Source organism: Lampris incognitus, chromosome 9 (genome assembly GCF_029633865.1).
Source record: "Lampris incognitus isolate fLamInc1 chromosome 9, fLamInc1.hap2, whole genome shotgun sequence".
NCBI classification, from domain to species: Eukaryota; Metazoa; Chordata; class Actinopteri; order Lampriformes; family Lampridae; genus Lampris; species Lampris incognitus.
Genome location: NC_079219.1, coordinates 33871367 through 33892423, shown reverse-complemented (window position 1 = coordinate 33892423; position 21057 = coordinate 33871367). Strand labels below are relative to the sequence as shown.

The 21057-nt window shown below is 44.7% G+C and overlaps 1 protein-coding gene across 1 annotated transcript in view; it reads right to left on the bottom strand.

Annotated features, from left to right (window-relative positions):
* The window catches only part of dnah5 (dynein, axonemal, heavy chain 5), a 274534-nt gene that overhangs the window by 160023 nt on the left and 93454 nt on the right, over positions 1 to 21057 (bottom strand). Inside the window, exons 44-48 of the mRNA XM_056286379.1 lie at positions 13869 to 14063; positions 12116 to 12250; positions 10141 to 10248; positions 7502 to 7655; positions 7077 to 7223 (exon numbers count right to left, since the gene is read on the bottom strand). Of these exons, the coding sequence (XP_056142354.1) occupies positions 7077 to 7223; positions 7502 to 7655; positions 10141 to 10248; positions 12116 to 12250; positions 13869 to 14063 (739 nt within the window). The remainder of the gene's footprint in view (positions 1 to 7076; positions 7224 to 7501; positions 7656 to 10140; positions 10249 to 12115; positions 12251 to 13868; positions 14064 to 21057) is intronic.

The window sequence follows — 21057 nt, the reverse complement described above, 5'->3', positions numbered from 1 at the left end:
TCGGTTGCTCATTTTGTGTTACTATGCCTGAAACTGCTCTGCATCTATTTTGGTATTGTACACACTAAAAGGTTTTGGTCTGACATCCTTTATTTTATTCAAATACACATTATTGCCGATCTTCCCTTTACCTTTGAAAATGTTCTTCTTGGCTTCTTTGATTTTAAGAAGGGGAAAGCTGAACATTTTTTTATTGTAAATCTTATATTTTTACTTGCCAAATTTCATATTCATAAATGTAAATTTTGAAATTCTAAACCTTCTTTCACCGCATTCAAAAACGAACTTGAACATTATCTGGATACTATTAGGTCATCTACCAATGTGAAAGGAGTGAAAACTATGCATCTGTACTCATCTGTGGTCTCATACTATTGAGTGGTTTTTGTAGCATCTTTATAATATGTATTCCCTCCCCCTGGCAAGTGTTTTAATTGTATCTATTTATGCATGTATCTTTGTGTATAAATGTATCTTTTAATGTTTTGTAATTTCAAAATAAAAAAAAATGGCAAAAAGAAAATGTAAAAAAAAAAGAAGAAAAATTACAAGCAATTCCCCTAGCGAGTTTTTCTGATTTATAGGATAAAGATATTGTGTTGATGCAATACATTAAATGATATAGAAGCAGATTACATATTCCATTCCACACTTCACCCCCCAGAAATCACAGCACTCATACAATCTCACTCGAGAATTACAGTTCATACTAACTGGAATTAATAGTAACTTTAATTGTCAATACTGGTGTCTAGTTTTCCATATAGGCTTGTAGGCTAGTTTCTTTAATACTTTCGGTGTCTTTTCTTGTCTCCCAACCACTCAGAAATGCTTTATTTAGAATAATTACCATGAATGTTATCACTGTAGTGTTTCATTTCCATAAATATATGGCCTATTTAGTTAGTAGCTCTTTCCCATGTCGTGCCATTTGCAGATTTACAAGCAAATTAATTTATAATGTCACCTAACCATTTACCAACCTCTCTGTTGAACTCGTCTACTCGTTTCAGATAAAAGGCAACAGAGAAAACAAAAGAGGTTGACAAATCAAAATCGAGCACGAAGCGGGAGTAGTGTCATAGTTTGAAGAGGAAAGGACACAAGATTGACATGAAATTTCCCCAGACCTCCAAGTAATCTTGTCTCCTTGAGGTTTAGCCTTGCGAGACTAGCCGATTCCAGCAACTTTTTGGACAACCAACAGCTACTATCCTTACAGAGAAGTTGGCAGTACACTTGAGGACTGGGAGGAGATGCTCAGTTTTTGTAACGCACTTAGTTTCAGTGTCATGGGGTTCTATTTCAAACTCCTCAAAAATGGGAGAAAAAAAACTCAGGCATATTCGGAAAATATGATGATAGTGTGATTATGCTGACCTCCCAAGGTGCAGACAGTGAGAATATTTACCAAAAAAGTGAAAAAAAACCAGAAAAACAAAATACTCTATTGACTGATTACTCTATTTAGATTGCAAAATATTACAAAAAGAAGCTCCTCAATAACTCAAATATCTTTAAAAAATAAAAACAATAACCCCCCACCTCCCAAAAAAAACCAAAACTATATACCAGGCATTTATAACAGCACTATAATCACTATACCAAAGCAAAGCAGCTGTTAGCTCCTCTGTAACCAAACTAACGCTGACTCTACCAGGGCCAAAGGCAGCCCTTTTAAACTGGTAGCCCCTCCCACTAGGCTTAACAATTACATTAAAAAAATACATTTAACACATTTTAAACAAGGATTAGCCATATCTTCATAAACATTCCCCTTAAACCAAAACAAGTTATCTGCAGCAAAATTGAACATTATAACCAAGAAACACAATTGTGCAGTTCATGTGACCATGAAAGTGTGTGAGAACATCCTATTTAACAGAGGAAAATGTACGCCCGTTTTGCCAACCAAACTCATTGATGGGATATAGCATTGTGATTATGCAACGCACTGCAACAAATCGTAAGCAAATAAAATGTGTGTGTGACTGTATGCCTCAATGAAAATACAACTACCAAGTGTGCACCCTTGGTTGGAGAAGGAAAGAGAGATAATAGCGAGGTTTATTTATGTATGGTGTGTGTTCGTCAGTCAGTGATGGAGCCGCTCCATCACACAAGGCGAAATATGTTCTTGTCCTGCTTTCTCTTTATTCATAAAGTAATATCCAAAGAAAATGTCAAATGAATGATTATAATCATTCATGAAATAATTATTTATTGTTTCATTTTGGGGGTTTTTTCCGTTATTTTTGTTTTTCATTCCTCCTGACTGCTATGACAATATAGATGTAGCTTTTTATTACTCTGTGGTGCCCAGCGGCGGTGCAGGGGGGTGGCTTCTTGGGCTCCAGCTCTGAATGTTATCTCAAAAGCCCCAAATCTTTTAGGTTTTTAAAATAACTTCAGCTTTATGTTATTTCCCCTCGGTCTTTCTTTCTGACTTGACCAGCAAATCAGTGGAGCAAAAGGTCTATTACTGGGGAAATATCGCCATCTATAAGTCCGCCCTAACATTGTCATGGGGGTTGTTTTCTTGTGTGTGTCGTTTCATTCAGTCATGTCACCTCAGTGAGCATGCTTGTTAGCTAACTAGCTTATGCAATATGGACATACGGAAGTTTTTCATGAGGAGTCAACCTCAGCCGCCGTCCACATAAAGTGGTTCAGCAGCATCAGCCAGTGAACCACAGACAGATGTTGTTTTAGGTTTGTGAATCCACAGCTGTAAACCCTAAGCTATTTGCAGTGAAGTTTTCCACTTCCGGTGTGGGAAGATGGCAGTGCGAACTTACGTTTGTGGCAGCCTCACCCAGTACCGTCCATGCAGTGTCTTTGTCTACATCTGCGTCTAAGTTGTCTTTATGTGATGGCTGGAAGAACTGGTACTGGATCGGCTGGGCCAGAGGGACAATACAAAGTTTCTCTTCTGAGACAAACTTATTAGGACCAATAAAGACAACCTCAAATTAATCTGAATTGAACTGAAGGAAATTGAGTGACATCCATTCCTTAATAGCAGCCAGGAAGTCATGAAGGGTACCAATTTTACCCATATCATTTCGCTTAACTGATAAATACAGTTGCATGTCATCAGAGTAGCAGTAGTGAAAGATGCAATTGAATTGGCTTACCAGATTGCCTAGAAGTAGCATGTAGATTGAGAAAAGGATGGAACCAAGGATTGAACCCTGCGGAACTCCACAGAGTATAGAGGCTGTTGAGGAGACAAAGTTGTCTATGGAAACCTGAAACTTCCTGTTAGATAGGATGAGAGCCAACTGAGAGCAGAGCCCAAGATACCAACCCACTTATTTAAACGTTCAGCCAAGATGGTGATCAATAGTATCAAAAGTAGCAGTTAAGGAAAGCGTGACCAGGATAGAATGTCCACCATTGTCAGCTTGCATGAGGATGTTATTTGTCACTCTTAGTGATGTTTCTGTACTATGTTGGTTGTTAAAGCCAGATTGGAATTTAGTGAAAATACGTATGTTGACCTTAAATGACCTAAAGGAGCTGCTGTGCAATGGTTTTTTTTAAGAATTTTAGAGATGAATGGTAGTTTTGAAATAGGTCTGTAGTTATTTGGTAGGGTTGGATAAAGGGCAGTGTTTTTAAAATAGGTTGGACCCTCGCCATCTTAAAACCATCTGGAACGTAGCCAGAGGTGAAAGATTGGTGCGCAGGCTAAGGCCCAGGGTAGGAAGGACCTCTATAAGGATTTTTTTTTTGGGGGGGGGGATTATATCTAAAGGACGAGAGGACAGACACATATGGGATACAGAGTCAATGAGATTGTGCAGAGATTGGGGAGCAATCAGACAAGAGAGTATGACAGTAAACCAATGAGTCAGAGGAAATATTAGCAATATGAGCACCCCAATAGGATGGACCTAACGATGACGACCTTGGCAAATGGCAAAAACTCGAAGGTGCATTTGTGGCAAGGTATCCAAAAATGAGCAAGACCTTAAAATCCTTCAGACCCAAATGAAATGATTGGCGCAGGGGAGAGCAACACAGCGCATGGGATCCACTCCTTGTGAGACACAGGAGGAGCCTGGCCCGGAGACACCCCACAGAGCCCAGAACCTCCATTTGCTAAGTTCTCTCACTACCAGCAGAATAGCTCAGCAGAGTAGGATCAAGTGGCCTCCAGCAAGCCAGCACAGAGAGTAGCGCCAGTTTGACAAGGACACAGCCAAAGCATCAAATCAACAGCCAAGGGAGACGCAGACAGATGGCTTCTGACAATGACAACCATCATTGTCAGTTTTGCAGCAGAGAGGTTTGGTGTTTAAGAGGGCAAGACCACCAGACCCAAATACACCATGAACTGAAGGGCAGAAAAGATCCACCAACTGTGGCAAGAGCTTCGGACTCTGGCTAGGCAGTTCAAGGTGGCAACCGAGGAGGAGAAACCACCACTGGCTGAGCTCAGTTGCATCATCAGGAAGAAGCTCATGACCCTGCGCAGAGCAGAATGGCACAGGAGATGGAGAAAAGAGAGAGACAGGAAGCGTACTGTGTTTATAGCTGATCCATCTGGATTCACAAGGCAGCTGTTGGGGCAGAAGCACGGTGGTCATTTTGCCTGCTCTAAAGAAGAGGTAGACCACTTCTTACATGACACTTTGAGACCCTGATAGAGAGCAAGAGCTAGAGCCCATCAGAGTTCTTTTTGAAATACCATCACACACGGTGGAGTTCAACACCAGATAGCCCACCTGGAAAGAAGTCCAGGAAGTGGTAACTGCAGCCAGAGCCAGCTCCACTCTGGGAACCAATGGAGTACCCTATAAGGTGTGCAAGCGCAACTCAGAGCTCCGCAGTATCCTCTGGAAGAGTATGCAGGTGATTTGGTTGCAGGGGAACTGTAGTGGATCAGTGGACACAGGCAAAGGGAGTCTGGATACCAAGGGAAAAGAACTCAAACAAGCTGGAGCAGTTCAGATCCATCTTGTGCCTTAGTGTGGAGAGGAAGATCTTCTTCAGTGTCCTATCCAGAAGGATGACAGACTTCCTCCATAAGGATGCCTATGTTGATACTTTGGTACAGAAAGGTAGCATTCCTGGAGTTCCAGGGTGCCTAAAACACACCGGAGTTGTCACCCAGCTGATCAGGGAGGTGCATGAAGGGAAGGGTGACCTAGTTGTGCTTTGGCTTGACCTTGCCAATGCATCCGGCTCAATACCTCACAAGCTGTTTGAGACAACCCTGGAGCGACACCATGTACTCAGTAAGATCAAGAACCTCATCCTGAACTACTATGGTAACTTCAGGCTCAGAGTCACTTCTGGGAACACAACATCTGACTGGCACCGGCTTGAGAAGGGAATTATAACTGGGTGTACCATCTCAGTTACACTTTTCACCCTTGCCATGAATATGGTGGTCAAGGCAGCTAAAACAGAGTGTAAAAAACTTAATTCCACTTATATTTCAATTTAAAGTATATCTCAACTTGAAATAAAGAAATAAGTCTATCAAAGAAAAAAATAAATGAAAGAAAAAGAAAACTAAATAAAAATCAAGGATTTCAGTTTCACTTTCCAATGGTGTTAAGGGGAGGATTGGACAGACACACAAGCTTACTATGTTGGTACTTCATGAATGGTGACAGAAATACGATAAAACATTGGGATGGTGGGCAATCACTCAATATCCATGTAAAACTCCTCATATAAAAATGCAATGCAATATGCTCTACATGTAAAGTTTAAACAAGAGAGGGCAAATTGAAAGGGAATGAGAGAACAGTGTGTGAGTAGAATCTGTATACAAACTGGTCAGAGCGAGGGCCAAGCAGCACCATTAGAGCTAACATGAAACTAAATCCTAACGCAGGGCTTTCCAGAGAGCAGTCCTTAGACGGGGGACGGAGAGAGAGAGTGGTGGTCAAGTGAGCTACAGAGTGAATGAAGAGAGGGAGCAGTGGTAGCGAGAACAAATGTTTTTCAAAGGTTTTAAATCACCGCAACCTCCGCATGACAGAGATTAAAAAAAAAGAACTGCATTACAAGCACTAATGATGACACATTAGGAATGAGTTTTTTAATCAAATGGGTTTCCTCTTATTTTCAAAAATTGAGATTTGAAGACACAGCATGAATCCACACAGAGAGGCTGTAGACTGAATCCTTTCTCCCTTACATCTGTTGTTCATTTCTTTAATTTATTCAGTGTCAAGTTTGGTGATCTGAACTGCTCGGTTACTGTAACTCAGAGCTCCATTTTGAATTTCATCTCACTAGATCTGATCTGAAAAAGATTTTGCTGGTAAAGTTTCTAGTGATCTATAATTTTTGCACGTTTTCATTTGCATATCAAAGATGTAAGTATCAGTAACTGCCTCAAAGGAGTAAAGATGTAGTTGATAAGTGTCTCTACTTTTGACTGGTACACTAAATCCCTCGAATTACCTGACGTCAGTAACCTCCAATGTATGTTGTGCCTATCTCAGACCAGTGAGAGAAAAACATAGAAAATGTATTACACAGCATTTTCTCACTTGAAATGGATAACATTCTTCTTTTGCAGCAAGTGTTCACACAGGACCCCATTTCTTATAGCAAGAAGCTGATCAAGGAAATGTTTTCATGGAATTTAGCATTCATTACAGCTGTTGTTAATCCCCCTGTAGGTCTAACCTATGGTATTTTTGTGGACTATTTCAGGTACACTCAGCCTCTGACTAAACCTGATAGACATTAGTTTATCAATATCAATTTAAGAACCAAGACATGGCAAATGACAACTGCATACAAAATGTAAAACAATTCAGCGCTCACTTAAATGGACTTCAATTTACATAAACCAAAAACAGTTTTTAATATGTGAGTAAACCACTTGACCATCTAAACTGTCTGCTCCCAGGGTTTATTCATTTAACGAAACCAAGTAAAAACTGATCCTCTCTCCTCTCCTTTGCATTATATAATGTCCTCTTGCAGGGGACAGGCAAAACTCCATCAGTTCGCACACAACCCAAAACGATACCCTAGATTCTTCTTAACTCAATGTAAATGAACATGTATGAACAAATGTGAATACATCAAACACTTCTGACCTTTCTTGGCTCTTAGTGTTTTCCTCCAGAGGGTAGAGAAGATGCCATCAGTCCAGTCATTGGTGGCCACATCCAGTCGGCCAAACATCTGAGGCGCTGTAATGGCCTTGGGATTCATGCGCATCTCTCTGTGAGGGTGGCCACAGTCTTGACAAACACAAACACAGACACATGATTGCATAGATTAGTATTATTTTTTTGTTGACTTTTCAAAGTTGTTGATTTCCCTGGTTGCACATGCACAGTTATGTGTTTGTCTCTAAATAACCCTCAGTACACATTCAGTCAGAAAGAGAATGCATCAGTACAAATATACCAAGCTTCAATGGAGAAAGTAGTTCAACATTAGAGGAAAGCAATTGATACTCTTTGCATAATTTTCTCTATCTCTTTGCCCTCAAACACACACACACAGAAACGCTCACCTGTCATTGCTTTCATCAGTGTGTGTATGCAGGTGGTTTTCCCAGCTCCACTGGGCCCTAGAGCCATCATGCCATGTCTGACCCTCTGAGTCTCAAACAGTTGGATCACCTTAAGCTTCCAGGGAGGGTGACTGATCAGACCGGCATCCTCAACCTGGGTAAAAATAGAAACTCACTGACATAACACGGTTATATACTCTAGTTGTTCCCCTGGATGGAATACATGACAATGCCACTGTCAGGAAATGTCTCAAGAGTATGCCTTACTATGGCAGAGTATTGACTCATATAAGATAACTGTTGTCTGGGGCAATCATGTTTATGCAGCCAATTTTGCTGTGTATTTTTTTTTTTTAGTGAAACAATGCAATAATGAATCCTTGCCATATGAGCTTTCATAATTACATAAATCAAATTTTTGTTAATAAAAAAAAACAAAAAGCAGTAAGCATAAACTAGGATGCAATTGTATGTCTACATATTTGAAAAGTCAAGGATGACTTTTTTCCCCTTATTTTGACCAGCTTTACTGGTTACTATGTAAAGTGGTATGTTATCGACATTAATTTGTCAATACACACAAAACAAATAATCTGATAATGGTAGATCAATATTTTCCTCCCCTTACTTCCAGTATGACTTTGACATCAAAGTGCAGGACTGAATTTTTTCTGGGTAACGTTAGCTGCATTCGAAAAGCTTAGCTACCAAAGTAGAGGAGGGCTAGCAAATGCTCAAATAAATCCAACGTGATGTTAGTTCACATAACTGAAAGGTGTCACTACCGCACACACTGATCACTGATAAGCCAAAACACATTATGACCATCTGATAAGCTAATATGCTGTTGGTCCTCCGTGTGCCGCCAAAACAGCATCGACCCACCAAGGCATGGACTCTTGAAGACCCCTGAAGTTGTCCTGTGGTATCTGGCACCAAAATATTAGCAACAGATCCTTCAAGTCCTGTAAGTTGCAAGCTGTAGTGGCGTGGATCGGACTTGTCAGTCCAGCACATCCCACAGATGCTCAATCGGATTGAGATCTGGAGAATTCGGATGCCAGGATAAGGGTGTACCTGTAGGTGGCACGCGTCAAATCAACATCCACATATCAGCTGGAGCCCATGTACAACCCTCTGCTGTCCGGAGAAGTCTTGTCAGAAGGGGCCCTTATGGAAGAGTTCTGCCAAAAATACATTACTCTGAAGTGGAAACAAAGCCAAGAATCACCTCCGCACAAAATCACAAGAACTGGGGCGCTGAACAATGGCAGCAAGTGCTCTGGACCGATGAGTCAACGTTTGAAATTTCTGGTTCAAACAGGCAGTTTGTTTGTAGAACAGCTGGAGAGGGCTACATGGATGTGTCAGCAGCCAAAAGTAGGTTCATTGCATGTTTGAGGCTGCATTCTGCAATGCTGAGAAGTGCAAGCAGATTCTTATCTACCAAACAATACCACCAGGGAAGTGTCTGATCAGTCCCAACTTCATTTTGCAGCAAGGCAATGATCTTGAAGAAACTGTCAAGGTCGTTGAAAAGAAGAACCAGGAGTTCTGCAACCAATAGCATGGCCTCCACAGAGTCCTGATCGCAACATCATTGAGGCTGTCTGGGATTACCTTGAGAGACAGAAGCAAGCAAGTCTGCAGAACTGTGGCGAGTTCTCCAAGATGCTTGGAACAACCTACCAGCTGAATTTCTTATAAAACTGCATGACATTATACTTAAGAGAACTGATTCAGTCTTAAAGGGTGGTCACACCAAATATTGATTCGACTTAATTATTAACTCTTTACTATGGTGGCCTTGAGGGTCAAAACACAACATTTCAGCAAATCAAACATTTCACAAAATACAACATTTCACAAAACACGACATTGCAGAAAACACAACATTTTAGAAAACACGTTATTTCATGAAACAACGACTTTTCACATTACGGAAAATGTGGGACAACACTTCCTGTTTGTGACTGGACAGAACCCAAGTCCCTGGCGACAGTTCAATGTCATTTCCTGTTTCTATTCTTTACTACTCTCAGCAGTGTCCATTCAGTAGCAATCACTACAACAGCTGTATGTAGCACTGCTATTCACATTTTCTCATACCATGTGGCCTATATCAATATACACTACCAAGGATCGTGGCATGCCATGAAGTAAGTTTATTTTTCACATTCAAAATTTGTCCGCTAGTTAAATCTCTCATGGAGAACACACGGGCACACACACACACACACACACATACACACACACACACACACACACAGATATTATACTGTAAGAAGCTAATATCTAATAGAAGTGTCAACCAAATTGAGAGGTAAAATTGAGGTACTTTAGTGATAGCGATATGGTAGACATAACTGCCTAGATCTACCCGTCTTTTTGCCTCTGTAGCTTCTTGAGCTTCTCCATTTCTCTCTTATTATACCCTCATTCTTCTTTTTCTCTCCTCTGTTTCCCTGGCTCTCCAATTAAGTAATATCACCTTTTTCTCCCATTTTTCTCTCACACTCCATCACCCTCTGCACCTGTTAGTCACCTCTCTCCCTCCCTCTCTGTCACGTGCTTCTGCACGCATGCACACACACGCACGCATGCACACACGCACACACACACACATCTCTTCCTCATACCTGTTTGTCGATGGCAGCCTCCAATTCAGGGTAGCCTGCCTTATCAAGCTGGATACCTGGGAAGAGGTCTTCAATCAAGCTCAGGAACAGTGGCTCATCCTCATCAATCTGACACACACACACACACATCATTACCGTGAACTGTGTAGCAGTGACAACTGCATCAGACAGTGGTTTGAATGGCACAGGATGCAGACCTGGTAAGTAAATGATGCTGAATACCTGCAGATTAAGGAACCAAAACCTCACAGATGGTATAATGCATATGCAGTCGAAAATGACTCAAAATTCCTTCACGAGATTAAAGTGGCAATTTCAAAGATTCTCACTTAAATAACCTTTTAAGTTATTATTTTCTGCTGAATGAGGTGAAGCAATGACAGTTCAACCTATCCAACACTGATGAAAGCCCTTGCATTTGCAGTAATATGGAGGAATACAAAAGTCTGTCTGTGGCAGCATTCCCAACAAAATCCTAAGTGTCACAAAGATTTTACGTCACCCAGAAGTGGTTGGTTCACCAGACAGAATGGGTAAATATAATATTTTTGTATAAAATCACTAATTCCTTCTGCAATCTGCAATGTTTGAACATTCGATTTCATACCATTTGATGTATTCTGTAAATTAGTAGCCTACTTTCTCATGAGTGTGTGACCCCAGTGTGTGTTATTAATTTGTTTCTCTTACTGCCATATTTCAAATGATATGGTGATCATAATAAGACTTGTTGGAAAGCTAAAATTGTGACCAGACTAAATTTATTCATTGCAAAGACATATAACGAAGTTATGAGATGATTATTAGGCAGAGTTCAAATGAAGAGGATTTCTTCCACTACATACAAACTGAATTCCAAGGTGGAGGTCTCACAACTGGTCTTGGAACTACCTTCCACCGACTGGGATAGCGCAAAAGCTTTTCAAGATAAAAGTTTCATCCAACCTGATCTCTTAATCTAGCTGCTCTTTTCTGAAACCTTTATTATTATTATCATTATTATTATTATTATCTTAATTTGAACCCTCATATCATGAACCTGTGACGCTACATGTCTCTGGTTCTAGATGCTGTTACTCAAAAGCTCTGATATAGAGTGGAGCAGTGAGCAGAGTTATATCAGGGGGCCTTGGTACCGGGAAGAAAAAAAATATTCATTTTCCCCATAGACAATGTCACGTGGCTGGCTGTTGGAGCATTTCTAACAGTCCGATGGTCGTGAAACTCTCCCAGTCGGCTCATCAGTTATAAACAATTAGCAACTGCATTGAAAAATTCTCCAAATATTGAAGAACTCTCCAAATTTCACACATTCATTGATGTTTCTGACAATAGAGGGCACAGGGAGCAGTTTAGATTTTATTTCACCTCATTGAGGCTGAAGCAACATCCCATTCATCAGTTTCTTATCCACGCACATTCTACGTTACACTACGGGGGGAAAACTCTGGAGACAGCAGTCATTGGGCGGCAGGCGGGGAGACACCCTGGACAGGCCGCCAGTCCATCACAGGGCCCCCCCACACACAGACACACACACACTGAGGGACAATTTAGTACAGCTGAGTCACCTGACCTACATGTCTTGGGACTGTGGTAGGAAACCGGAGCACCCAGAAGAAACCCACGCAGACACAGGCAAAACATGCAAACTCCACACAGAGGATGACGCAGGACGACCCCCAACGTTAGACAACCCCGGGGTTAGAACCCAGGGCCTTCTTGCTGTGAGGCAACCGCGCTAACCACTGTGCCACTGTACTGCCTAGTTAATTAGTTAGTAATCTTTTTGAATCCATAACACACTAGTTCTAATTCTATTGAACATTATGTCTAGAATAACTGAACACACAATGTTCAATTCAATTTCAATTGTTTAATTGTTCTGTTCTGTACTTTGTTATTCTAATTAGCATTTGAGTACTATTCAGTTCAGTCCAATTCTATTCTTCTCAGTCACTGTCTGTCTTTATACCAGTTTGGAGAGGTTCATGTCCCTGAGGACTCTCATCACAATGGTGGACTCGGTGTCACTGGGGTTGTCTCGTTTGGCTGCCCCCAGAGTCCTCAGCACCGACAGGATATTACGCAGGCCAAAGTCATAGTGCACCTGAAGAAACAAAGATACCATTTTACATAAAACTAGATATCGCCTGACTAAATGATGAGTTCATAGCAACAGCTCTGGAAAATCACAAGACATCTGGCACTCCCCACTTCTTTGCTCCTAAAAGGTACCTGTACCAAGCATTAAGAGATATTCTAAGACCTTCGCTGCAAATGAAATCATCTTTTGGATGGCATGCTTGAATGGAATCAATTTGATTGACAGTGCAGCTGAATGAATTTTACATGCTACATCTACTGACCTGAAATCATATAAGTTTGAATGAATATAGTGTAAGAAATATATTGTATTGATGCAGTCGATATAAAATGCTAACAGATATTAAGGGGGTTACACATTGAAAATGATGTTTAAGTCATTAACTTGTATTTGGTAAAACTTTTGACTTGCCGCTGACTCATCTTTTTTGCTAACATGAGGCTAAAACATTCTCCTGAGGAAAAAATGACACTTAATACAAGTTACAGGGAAAATTCACCAATGTTCAACCTTATCTCCATCTATCTGTGACAGGGATGGCATGTGAAAAACACCTGCAGTTTTTCCTGATCGTTTCTGCATCTCTGGAGCGGCAGTGAAGCATTTTTTTCTGGCCGCCAAGTGACGTATCGTGACATCAGTTGATGGCTGGAAAAACTATAGCAGAGGGTCCCCCCCCCCTTTTTCTCCCCAATTGTACTTGGCCAATTACCCCACTCTTCTGAGCCGTCCCGGTCACTGCTCCAACCCCCTCGAACAATCCGGGGAGGGCTGCAGACTACCACATGCCTCCTCCGATACATGTGGAGTCACCAGCAGCTTCTTTTTACCTGACAGTGAGGAGTTTCGCCAGGGGGACGTAGCACGTGAGAGGATCACGCTATTCCCCCCAGTTCCCCCTCCCCCCGAACAGGTGCCCCAACTGACCAGAGGAGGTGCTAGTGCAGCGAGCAGGACACATACCCACATCCAGCTTCCCACTCGCAGACACGGCCAATTGTTTCTGTAGGGATGCTCGACCAAGCCGGAGGTAACACATGGATTTGAACCGGCGATCCCCGTGTTGGTAGGCAACGGACTAGACCGCAACGCCACCCGGACGCCTCTTATAGCAGGGTTTCTAATACTCTAATCTACTCTAAACACACCGTTCAAAACACATCCTCATTCTCTCAAATAAGCTTATGTTTTCTGGTGGTGGATATGATGTCACACCGCACTAGTGCAGAGGATTTTATGAATGAATCAGAATCAGAATACTTTACTCATCCCTGAGGGGAAATTGGGAATGAAGATAGAGACTTACAACCAATGCATCCTGGTACGTGAAGGTGCTGTGGGAAAGACTCAGGAGAACGCCAATTTCTTCATCAACATAGTACACAGTGAGAACTTTATTGTTTCTATCAACTACATTACTTATCAGGACTGACTGCACATACACAGAACCAATGGGGAAATTTATCCTTAAGTGGATCAGGAGTGTATATTTTCTCCCCCATCTTCATTAAGTAATAATTCTATTAATTCCATAGAGGTCTGTGATTTGTTGAAGATGCATTGCCTTTTCAGCTTGTTGCACTGAAAAACAAAATTAAAAAAAAAATCTTTTTTTTTTTACCTGCTTAGACAGCTGTTCTTCACACAGCTTGTAAAGAGTGAAGAACTTGCGGGCCAGTTCTATGTTGTCTATGAACCCACAGCTGGCCAGTTTAACCCTGATGATGATCTGACGGTCAGGAACCATCATGGCAACTGAGCGAAAGTTGATTTTGAGGTTCTCGGGAAGCTCCTGACGACCTGCATACCCTGGGTTCTGACAGGGCAGAAAACAGAAAAAATAGCTTTATTGGGTTACAAAGATCATTTACAAATCTGTCTGTCCATCCAACCAGCTGGCTACTGTATAATATCAAAGCATTTAACTGCTTCTCTTATCCAGAGCAACTTACAAAAGGTGCAATATTGGAAAAAGCTAAACATTCTACAGCACCAAAATTACAAGCAACAATTAGTTATCAATGCTAGGGAAAGAAAAATATATTGTAAGGGAAATATCTTGAGGGCGCCATGCTGGCCCAGTGGTTAGCACGGTCGCCTCACAGCAAGAAGGTCCGGGGTTTGAGCCCCGGGGTAGTCCAACCTTGGGGGTCGTCCCGGGTCATCCTCTGTGTGGAGTTTGCATGTTCTCCCCATGTCTGTGTGGATTTCCTCCCACAGTCCAAAGACATGTAGGTCAGCTGAATTGGTTGTACTCAATTGTCCCTAGGTGTGAATGTGTGTCAGCCCTGTGATGGACTGGCAGCCTGTACAGGGTGTCCCCCCAACTGCTACCCAACGACTGCTGGGACAGGCTCCAGCATCCCACGACCCCAATTGGGATATGTGGCTTGAATAATGGATGAATGAATGGGAAATTTATTGCTGTGGCCATTGTGAGAATAAGAACAAAAGTCTACACACTGTTGAGCACCCATATAAACTGGAACTTACATGAGAACATTTCAAACACCAATGTTCTTCATCAGACCCAAACCCAAAGCCATTTTCAAGGACCAGCCCATGAATACCCACCAGCCCAACACATGATATCAGTGTTAAATATAAAACATATAGATATAACTAGTTCTTAATATCAATTCCTAGATACAGTAACACCACAAGATCATCAATGCACGCACATAAGTAAATACACCATGGTCACCCCATGCATGACCATGTAAAGACAAGGACTATTGTTAGAATGACACCTACGGGGAGGAATATCTAGCCTGTGTGTTTCAACCATGTCTGTGGCTGAAAAGAGCTGAACTTGTATTGAGGCCTTAATTAACAAAGCTGAAAGGTAATGTGATGAAAGGTCCGTCACTAGCTTTTACTTACTTAAATGGCTCAGACTCATCTCTCCATGGAGACTGCCTTTGATTATTTTGTCAGCGTGAACACACACACACACACACACACACACACACACACACACAGCAACAGAATAATCTCTATCTCTGTCCCTCTTCAAAGCATATGAGAATTGTTGCACTCTTCTTTTAATAACTGCCTTTGGAAAGCAACTGTGCAGAAGAGATAAAGTGATGTTGTGGCGGACACTAGGGGCTATGCCTCTCACCCAGCAGGACTGTGAGCTGGGGTTGTTCCTGCTGCAGTTGGTTTTTGGAGTTGAGGAATAAACACCAAACTCGCCTTGGTCTCCTGTGTTTTTCCTCATTCCTGCCACATTGGTGACCCCGAATTGAACATGTTCGGAGCAGAAGAGGAGTGTGAATCCACTTCGGCCACGCCGCCCCAACTCTCACACCCGGCCGTTCTCGCCGCGGCTGTGAAACTCCCAGAGTTCTGGCAGAGCGACCCGGCCTCGTGGTTCCAGCATGTCGAGGCGCTGTTCCACCTGCGTGGAATCTCCGCGGACGACTCCAGATACTACTTGGTCGTCGCTGCGCTGGACCAGCAGTCCACACGCCGGGCCATGCAGCTGTTGCGCGCCCCTTCGCAACACGATAAATACGTCGCCCTCAAACATCTTCTGCTCCGGAGGTACAGCCTATCTGCCGCAGAGAGGGCAGATAGAATCCTTTCCCTATCCGGTTTGGGCGACGGGACGGCTGCGGATCTCATGGATAATATGCTGTCGCTGCTAGGCTCAGACGAAGGTGGATTCCTTTTCCCGCACGTTTTCCTGCGCCAGCTCCCGTCTCCTGTGCGCGCGGCTTTGGCTAACTCCCCGTGTCTGGCCGCTGGTGACTGCCGTGGTTTGGCTGAGGAGGCCGATCGGGTCCTGCTGGCTACCAGACGGTTCTCTGTGCAGAGTGTGGCGTCGGAGCCTCTGCAGCCGACGTCGGAGGACGCGATCCGGCAGTGGTGGTTGAAGTGACTGCCCGGAGACGGCGCGGGAGAGGCCTCTGTTTCTTCCACCAGCGGTTCGGCGGCAAGGCGAGGCGCTGCGTCCCTCCATGCACGTTTGAGGCGGCGGGAAACTCCAGGGCCAGCGCTCAGTAGCAGCTGTGGGTGCTGGCGGACGTAGTGAGCTGCTCTTCATTAAGGACACGATGTCAGGAAGACGGTTTCTGGTGGACTCAGGCTCGCAAAAGAGCCTACTCCCTCCTGCTAAGACAGACAGGTCGGCCGAAGGCGGCGGCCCACAGTTAAGTGCAGCTAACGGTTCGTCCATTGCGACGTTTGGCACAAGGTTGGTGACTGTTTGCTTCCACGGGCGCCATTTTGAGTGGGACTTTGTAGTGGCCGCCATTACTGTTCCTATTATCGGCGCGGATTTTCTGTGTGCTAATGGTCTGCTGGTTGATGTTGCAAACCGCCGTTTAATTGATGCTGTGTCTTTCGCCACTGTTCCGTGCGAGACAGGGGGAGCCGGGCCGTTAACACACGCTAACTGTTTAGCATTAGGGGGTGTTTTTCAGCGTTTGCTGGCGGATTTTCCATCGGTGACTAGGCCTGCCTTTTCCACCGCGGTTACTAAACACGGGGTACAACATTTCATTCCCACTCTGGGACCGCCAGTTTTTGCGCGCGCGCGGCGCCTCGACGCGGTAAAATTGGCTACAGCTAAGGAGGAGTTCGCCATCATGGAGCGTCTGGGTATAGTGAGGCGTTCCAACAGCCCGTGGGCCTCGCCGCTTCACATGGTGCCCAAGGCGGATGGGTCGTGGCGGCCTTGCGGCGATTTTCGCCGCCTGAACAACGTCACCGCTAATGACCGCTATCCCATCCCACACATACAGGACTTTTCCATACGCCCGGCAGGTACCACTATTTTCTCTAAGGTGGACCTGGTGCGCGGCTATCATCAGGTTCCCGTGCGCGCAGAGGACGTGCCCAAGACCGCAGTGATCACCCCGTTTGGGCTTTTTGAGTTCATGCGCATGCCTTTTGGCTTGAAGGGGGCAGCGCAAACCTTTCAGAGGCTGATGGACTCGGTGTTGCGTGACCTTGCTTTCGTGTTCGTTTATCTCGACGACATATTAGTGGCCAGTCCGTCAGCTGAAGAGCACCTGGCGCACCTGAAACGGGTTTTCCGTCGTCTGGACGAACACGGCCTGATAGTCAACCCGGCCAAGTGTCAGTTTGGACTGCCGGTGATTGACTTCTTGGGTCACCGCATTTCGCCGCAAGGCGCGGTCCCGATGCCTTCTAAGGTGCAAGCGGTGGCGGAATTTCCCCGCCCAGTCTCTGTTAAGGCATTGCAGGAATACGCCCATTTCACGCCGTGGCCATCTTGGATTTTTAAAAAAACAAGCGATGGGAACTTAGCCACGCCCCCTTCTTACTTCATTGAAAACACTGCTGGAAGCAACATGTCGTACTGCTGTGTACCATCCTGCAACTTCTATCAAAGAAGGGAAAGAGATAAATCTGTATACATATATATTCACTAATCTTTCAATAGTGGATAGCTCTGTTCTGACACATCATCTTGATAACAGGAAAATGTGTGGATTTATATTGCTTCCCACATGTATGACATATCCTCATGTGTCCAGTGAGGTTTGGGCGGCTCTACCTGATCATGACTACGACGTGAAGCCCCTTTCTGTGAAGACCAGCTTGACGCAGTAAAGAAACGCATCGCTTTCCTGGAGAACGAAAATAAAAAGCTGAAAAGTGAGCGTTTTGGTCTAGAACACTTCCAGTGTGCACCCAATCTGATCAGGTTTTACACTGGTTTTAAGGATTACCACACCCTCAAAGCACTCTTCCTAGCTTTACAGCCTACTGCAGAGTCCATGGTGCGATGGACTCAAATACAAAGGAACAGCCATAACCTAGAACACATTTCTGTGTCTGGCTTCCATGCAGAGCATTTATCGCTGATTGATCGGTTTTTCCTGTTCTTGTGCCGTGTGAGGCAGGGCTTTTTTGCTCTGGATTTATCTGTACGATTCAATGTGTCGCCGGCCACAGTCAGCAGGAACTGTACGACGTGGGCCAACTATGTTAGGGACCCTCCCAATATGGCCTAGTAGAGCAGCAGTAGACGAGCTAATGCCACCAGTATTCAGGGAATTCTACCCAAACACAAGAGTGATACAAGACTGCACAGAGATCCGCATCGAGACAGCTAGTTCGAAGGTTTTGAACACCATGACATACTCCCATTATAAAAGTAACACTACACTGAAATCCCTAATTGGGATCACTCCCCCAGGGTCAGTTAGCCTGGTAAGTAATCTATACACAGGATGTATTTCTGATAAGGAGATAACTAAGAGGTCAGGTGTTCTGGACCTCTTAGAGTCAGGTGATGAGGTCATGGCCGATAAGGGCTTCCTTATCAAAGACCTGCTCGATGAAATAGATGTAAAACTTGTCATCCCTGCATTTTTAGGCCCAAGTGGACAGTTTAGCTGTGATGAGCTCACAGACACACAGAGTATTGCTGGCTTGAGAATACGCGTCGAACGGTCAGTAAGACGCATAAAGGAGTACCACATTTTTGATGGAGTCATACCCCCTTTTACAAAGTGGAACAGTCAACCAACTGTGGACTGTGTGTGCTCTCCTAACAAATTTTCAGGGACCACTGTTTTAAACCTTTGTTAAATTCAGCTGACAAGAAAATAGTGCACACAAACCTTAGATAGATTGAAACATATTTAACTTCATTTCAGTACAGTCCCATTTTTTAGCCCACACCTTGAGATGAGCAATCACTATCTTAGTTTAGTAAACAATTGATGATTTGAGTTGGTAGCGAGTTCCAGTTTATTGCTACAACAGAATGACAGTTGACCGAACATATTTTAGTTTAAAATGAACCAACAGTTTTGTTAAAGTTAAAGGACAAAGAATGAAAATATTGTAGATGGGACAATCTATTGTATAAATATTGAATGTACAGTATAAAAATGAAATGTATCTTATTTTTTATTTTATTGTGGTTAAACAGCTTCTTTGAATACAGCCCTGTGTGTGTGTCTCTCCTCACTGGCACAGGAGAGGCAGAAAGTACTCGAAAAAGAAAAGATCCAGCTTAGTTTTCAGACTGTGGTAAATGACGGTAGGTGCTCGAGGTTGGTAGTCCAAACCACGTTTGCTGCTGCTGGCCCCGGCTGCATTGATTTCCGATTCAGTAAGAAGGGGGCGTGGTTAAGTTCCCACCACTTGGTTTTTTTTTTTAATCCAAGATGGCCGCGGCGTGAAATGGGCGTATTGGGCATGGTGAATTTCTATAACCGTTTCCTCCCTCGCGCTGCCCACCTCCTTCAGCCACTTTACGAAGCCCTGCGGCTTAAGAAGGCTAACGACCCTGTCGACTGGACTCCAAAACAGGTCCAGGCCTTTGACGGAGCTAAGTGCGCCCTGGCTAACGCTGCCCTCCTCGCCCATCCCACACCCACGGCGTCCATAGCTTTAACAACCGATGCGTCTGACATAGCCGTGGGAGCTGTGGTTGAACAGCGTGTGGCGAATGCGTGGCAGCCACTCGCATTTTTTAGCCGCAAACTGCGAGATAGCGAGCGCAAGTACAGCGTTTTTGACCGGGAGTTGCTGGCACTGCACCTTGCAACCCGGCATTTCCGCTTCCTGCCGGAGGGTCGCCCATTCACGGCTTATGTGGATCATAAGCCGCTGATTTATGCCATGTCCAAGGTGACTGAGCCGTGGTCTGCTCGTCAACAGCGCCACCTAGCGGCGATCTCCGAGTTCACAACGGACATTCAGCATGTGGCCGGGAAGTCCAACCCTGTTGCTGATTGTATTTCGCGTGTGCCTGTGTGTCCTGTGCACCTCGGTGTGGATTTCTCCGCTATGGCTGCCGACCAGCCCAGCGACCCGGACGTCCTTGCCCTTAGGTCAACGCGTACCGGTCTCAAGCTAGAGGACGCTGTGATGCAGGAAGGCAGTCCTGCCCTCCTCTGCGATGTCTCCACCGGCCGTCCCCGCCCCGTTGTTCCAGTGGCCTGGCGCCGTCGAGTTTTCGATTCGATTCACTCCCTCTCGCACCCTGGAGTTCGGGCGTCGGTGAAGTTGGTCGGTTCCAAGTTCGTCTGGCCTGGCCTCCGCAAGGACGTCAAGGGGTGGGCAGCTGCATGTGTAGCGTGCCAGCGCGTTAAGGTCTACCAGCACACTAAATCGCCCCTCGAACCGTTTCCGATCCCGGCCAGACGTTTCGACCACGTGCATGTGGACCTGGTGGGCCCTCTACCTTCTTCACAGGGTTTTACGCACCTGCTCACAATGGTAGATCGGACCACCAGGTGGCCAGAGGCTGTCCCTCTGTCCTCCACAACATCCTCGGATGTTGCACGCGCTTTTCTTTCCTCCTGGGTCGCCCGTTTCGGCACTCCGTCAGATATCACCTCAGACAGGGGCCCCCAGTTCGTGTCAGAGCTCTGGTCGGCGCTTGCGCGATCCTTGGGTGTGCAGGTACACCGCACTACCGCGTATCACCCTCAGGCTAACGGTTTGTGTGAACGTTTTCACCGGTCGCTCAAGGCAGCGCTGCGCTCTCGGATGGTAACTGGGTGGATCGTTTACCTTGGGTTATGCTCGGGTTGCGTTCGGCTCCTAAGGAGGACCTCGACGCGTCACCCGCTGAGCTGGTGCTCGGTCAGCCGCTCCGCGTCCCTGGGGAATTTTTGCCTGGGAGTTCCGCTCCTCGACCCCTTCCGGCCGTTTATCCTTTTTTGTCCGACAGCACTCGGGTTCCAGGCCCCGTTCACCACTGTTTTCCGCGGTCGTTCGTGCCTGCGGAGCTCATGTCGGCTCGTTTTGTTTTTGTACGGCATGATGCTCACCGCTCACCCCTCCAACCCCCATACGATGGCCCATTTCGGGTT